Here is a 4,821-nt window from a genome sequence, read left to right on the forward strand (position 1 = left end):
ATGCCTTGTCTTATGCAGTATTGTGAGAGCCATATGTGCAAAGGACAAAGTTCAGAAATTGACTTGAGCATCTCCACAAAAAGTTAAGCAACCATAATCCATCATAACTTCAAAAGGCAGCAATAAACCTGAGTTGGAATGCATTTTAACTGTTATTCCAAAAAGAAGACACAATCAGCTTATCTTATTACCTGGCTCAAACCCATTAACATAATTTGCATCCTGTAACTCTGTCTACCCAATTCTCAGGAATAGCCAGGCAATACTGATGGTTTTTGGGCAAAGCTTTGTGCTACTAGATGAAGTCACAAATCAATACAATATATCATGAAGCAAAACAGCAATTAGTTTCACCAAGAGTACGAGTGGACTTAATAATTGAGAAGAGAAGAAAAACTCATATACTAGCGGCTAATCCTCCCATCCGTTACAACAGCTTCTCTACAATATATTTTAAATAATGAAAGAACAAATGCACAAAATTTACCACCTCCCTGAATATAAATTATATCTTACAGAACCAATTGTCCTTATAGTTACAGAAACATAACAATGCAGGCTGCTTGGCAACAAAACAGCCTTCATGATGGAAAGCCCTTATTGCCCTCATATTCTCTCCTAATGATTTCATTCACAATTTCGTTCCAGGTATCAACTGGACCTGGCATGCACCAGTGTAAGCAATCCTGTGGTGGGGGCTTTCCATCTGGGCCGCGTTTTGTGATCTTATTTGGATCAGGGTTTCGATAGGGTCCTGGATGTCCATCATGGCGGTACCCAAAGGCTTCAGTGATATCCATCAACCTCAACTTTGATTTGTTTGTTGCCTTCTTAATTGCACGATTGAAACCTGAAACCTGTTTTTTATACATTATTTGTGTAAAGCCATTTTCTACCAACTCACCAACTGCAAGTGGCTTTGTCTTTCCAGTGCAGGACCCGCCTGTATTCCAGGCCCCACCCTCATAATGATCAGGAGAATAGGAACGAACAATGGTAAGCCCCTTATAACTTGGGTGTGTAACAAGAGAAGTGAGAATTGTCTCAACAGATATCCCAAATGCATCAACATTATTAACCTTTTTAGGCCGAGACTTGTGAGGCCACCACAACTGCCCACCCACAATCTCATTGTTCAAGATGTAGACTGACTGCTTGGCAAACCAGTGGCCAGAAGACAGGACAATCACATCAAACTTTGGAATGAATTCCATGAAGTTATCATCAGGGGCGTCAAGGTGTAGCTTGGCCACTCCCGCTGGAGCAAAATCAAATGGTTCAGATGTTTGCTTGACAAGCCATGAGGACCATATCCGAGCAATTGTTACAGATGTTGACCTGAAAAAATACCGTTGCATTCTCCGGTTCCCTCGGTTTATAGGAGCTTCTACCTGAAAATATTCCATAATATTTTCTATTAGGGGAAAAAAAACTACCGCCAGACTTAAAAACTGAACCATCAAATATGATGCAAATAAAAAACATTTCATGTAAACTTTGCTCTTATAGAAGAGGTAAACATACTAATCTGAGCGACTGAGCCTAAAATTTTGCCTGCCTAAAATGGGCTTAAATATTTTAGTCCAATCTAAGCCTGAAAAACTAAGCTGGAAGTCAATAACAATGGCAATTACCCAGACCAGGTCAGGCACAGTGTAAACCATACTAATAACTAGCCAATACTCCCATCATACTCAAACAGTAGGCTACTTCTCCACACGCCACTACAAATACACAACATTAACTGAGTGCAGAAATTAATTTAGGTCGAAATTGGGACTAAAGCTGTAAGCCCAAGGCCAGATCAAACACAAACTAGGCCTATAAAGTTATTTATAGAATAGTTTTTTTATTTATTTTAAAATTCAATTCATTAAAAGGATATAACACTAACAGGGTTTAACTACTGACTCAGGCCAAGTCAAGCCAAAGACAACCTAAACTAACAAAGACAAAACAAGGATAAGATACGAATTAGGTTTAGAAATTTACATCATCATTTTGTTTTTCTTTTCTTTGCGTTTGTGTGGGTGCGTCTGCTTGTTTGTGGCTAGGAATTAGTCCACACACACACACACACACACACATGCGGCCAACCCTTAGTAAAGTACTTTCAATTAAAAATACAAAATTCTAAATGGCCAAAATTATTTTTTAAATCTCCTAAAAAATGACTAAATATGAAGTATAAGGTGATTGCCTGCCAGAGAATGCACAGCATTGATTCCATCTGGTTTCGAGCAACTGAATCACCAATAAAAGCTAGTGTCTTCCCTCTCATTAACTCCAGAAATTTCTTTGGATCAAATCGAGGGAGGTCACACTGAGAAGGCTTCCATCGCCAATTTTCATACTCCTTGTCAGGCCTCCCATTCCCCTGGCAATTCTGCATCTGTGTCAATACAGGGCATGTATTGTTTGTGTATAATGGCCCTCTTGTATCATAAATCCAACTTCCATGGTAGAGATCACAGCCTGCATAGTGGACAATGAAAATACAGACTGAAAGCTTAGAAGAGATACAGAGAAAGAAAAAAGGGAAAAGGTAATACCTTTCAACAATGGAACAATTTAGCTTCATGGCAGGAATTTAATAATAATTTATATAGAAAGGAACATGTTAGGAAAGACATGGTACTAATAATAATGAAGGACAAGGTAATAATTATCTAACTAAGAAGAATTATTAATTTGTTGAATTTTGATCTTGTCTACTAGCTGAAAGAAGATTTTGTAATTAGATCAGGTAAGTTTACAATAAATGGAAGCATCAAGTGAAGACATAATAAGTGAACAGTTAACAAATAGCTGTCAGATAAACCCAATGATGATAGCAAGTTACACTTCAGCAAACAGGTATACATGATAGACCAACATCTGAGAAGTTAATATCTGAAGAGTTCCAAATGAGAATAATATTCCTTAAAAGGAAAAAGAGGTTTGTAGCTACCGGTATCAACTGGCGCATTCTTGGTATCATGGCCGGACTGACTAGAAGAACTTTGCCCCGCCCCAGATTTGGAATCAGAGGAAACTGCAGTATCATTTGATCCCACATCTACAGAATTGGACTTATTTGGTAAACTCAAAGAAATTTGTTCATCAATCTCAATACTCTTGGAGGGATCAGCAACAGGCTTGGCATCCTCTTGTTTTGTTAAAGCAGGAGATAATGCAGGAAGAGGTGCTATATGATCTTTTGTCTCCTTGCTCTCCAAAGAGACTGGCGGACTAGTTGAACTGATGGGCACCTGTGAATTAGATTCAGAAGCCAAATTACTCTTATCCATCGAACTGATGGGCACCAGGGAATTAGACTCGGGAGCCAAATTACTCTTATCCCTCGATGCACCACCATTCGAGTCTATAGGCACTTGTAAATCAGACTCAGATGGTGTATTATTAACAACTATATTTACATCCTTATCGTCACGCGGAACAATGGTGGTAGTCTGATTTCCTGGATAGATCGTCAAATCCATATTCTGCGAACTATCAAAACCATAGAAATACAAACGAACCGTGGAACCAATTGGGTACGAGATTAAAATCCAGGAAGCAAAAAATAAAAAGAATGCCAATCCTCCCACCGAAACCACAATCCAAGTAACACTGCGCGGATATGCAGTCATTCTAGGAGAGTCTTTTGGAGAGGCCCAAGTCATAGCTTTTCCAAACAAAAACTAAAGTCGTACAGTAATAAAAATTATCAAAACACCGAAGTGGGGGGGGGCTTCCAAAACTAGATTAACTGCAAAGCAATTCACGACAAACAATTAAATGCACAACACATACATACATAGAAGGTACATAATCAAACTTGTTCTTTCCAAAATCTCAATCCGCACAGACTTTTGGCTCTCCAATTCTCTTCAAAAAAATGCTTATCAAAACAGCCGCTTTTTCTTGCAAAGACCCTATAGAACACATCAAATACCATGAACTTTAAATTAAAAACAAAACAAACAAACTTCCGGAAATAGAAATATCAGAAATCTGGAAAATAACCGAAACTTATCAAACTTTGACTAATACATCGCTCAAAAAAAAAAAAATTTAACCCAAAAAACCTCACATAAAAAAGACATAATTCACTCCCAACGTAAAAAAAAAAATAAATAAATAAATAAAAGAACCATTGATTAGGAAAAGTTAACGTTAGAGGAAATTTCGGAGTAATCGAAATGGAGGAAGAAGCAAAATAACAAGTGGCGAAGAAGCAATAACCTTTGACACGTGGAAGTGAAATTCTTCGGAAATATCGAATTCGCAGGAACTTGAAATGCCGCCGTGAAATCTTTAGCAATTAGCAATGTGAAATCTTAATACAGACACGGTTAGATTGTCCGTACGATTTCGAACGAGGAACCAAAAAATAAAAAAGAGAGAGAGAGAATGTTGATGTGAACACGGTTCTATGAAACTTTCCTCTTTGTTGGTTTTTGTTTTTTTCCCCCGCCCGTGTTCTATGTTTTTTTCCCCGAGAGTTATCGTTAGCAAAAAAAAGCGAGGTTTTATTATTTAGGTTGGAAACTCTAATGTTTATGTAGAGACAGAGAGATGCATATTTACTAAAGTACCCTTGTTTTAATTATCATTTTAACCTTTGAAAGTGTAAAAAAGGTGGTAGTATTAGCTTAACTGATCTCGTTACAGTTATTAGTGGTTTAACTGATTAAGATTTAAAATCGTATTAAATGATCTTAGCAATAAGGGATGAGGAATCTCGAATTTAATATTGCTTTTTACACCAAAATAAATTCATTCATGTCTTTTATCTATACTATTGTTTAAATAGAGACAAAGGTGAAGAACAATTCG

The 4,821-nt window shown here is 37.3% G+C and overlaps 1 protein-coding gene across 2 annotated transcripts; it reads right to left on the minus strand.

The window, feature by feature from the left end:
- Window positions 1-272: 272 nt before the first annotated feature.
- Window positions 273-4,496, minus strand: LOC142613381 (protein YLS7). Of its 2 annotated transcripts, XM_075785715.1 has the most exons (5): window positions 4,228-4,496; window positions 3,800-3,917; window positions 2,951-3,683; window positions 2,201-2,475; window positions 273-1,391 (listed from the first exon to the last, which is right to left on the minus strand). In XM_075785715.1, the coding sequence occupies exons 3-5, from the start codon at window positions 3,663-3,665 to the stop codon at window positions 582-584; spliced, it is 1,800 nt and encodes a 599-aa protein (XP_075641830.1). In that variant the 5' UTR covers window positions 3,666-3,683; window positions 3,800-3,917; window positions 4,228-4,496; the 3' UTR covers window positions 273-581. The 2 variants fall into 2 exon arrangements, with proteins under 2 accessions (XP_075641830.1, XP_075641829.1); XM_075785714.1 differs by lacking the exon at window positions 4,228-4,496 and having other exon boundaries at window positions 3,796-3,900.
- Between the last annotated feature and the right edge of the window lie 325 nt (window positions 4,497-4,821).

This window comes from Castanea sativa, chromosome 10 (genome assembly GCF_040712315.1).
Source record: "Castanea sativa cultivar Marrone di Chiusa Pesio chromosome 10, ASM4071231v1".
Lineage (NCBI taxonomy): Eukaryota > Viridiplantae > Streptophyta > Magnoliopsida > Fagales > Fagaceae > Castanea > Castanea sativa.

Bases quoted from the DNA above. Each gene is read 5' to 3' on its own strand.
- LOC142613381 (XM_075785714.1), bottom strand. The intron at 2,476-2,950 runs GTAGCTACAAAC...TCCACTATGCAG, and splicing joins GAATGCGCCAGTTGATACCG to GCTGTGATCTCTACCATGGA. The intron at 1,392-2,200 runs GCAATCACCTTA...GAATATTTTCAG, and splicing joins TGCTGTGCATTCTCTGGCAG to GTAGAAGCTCCTATAAACCG.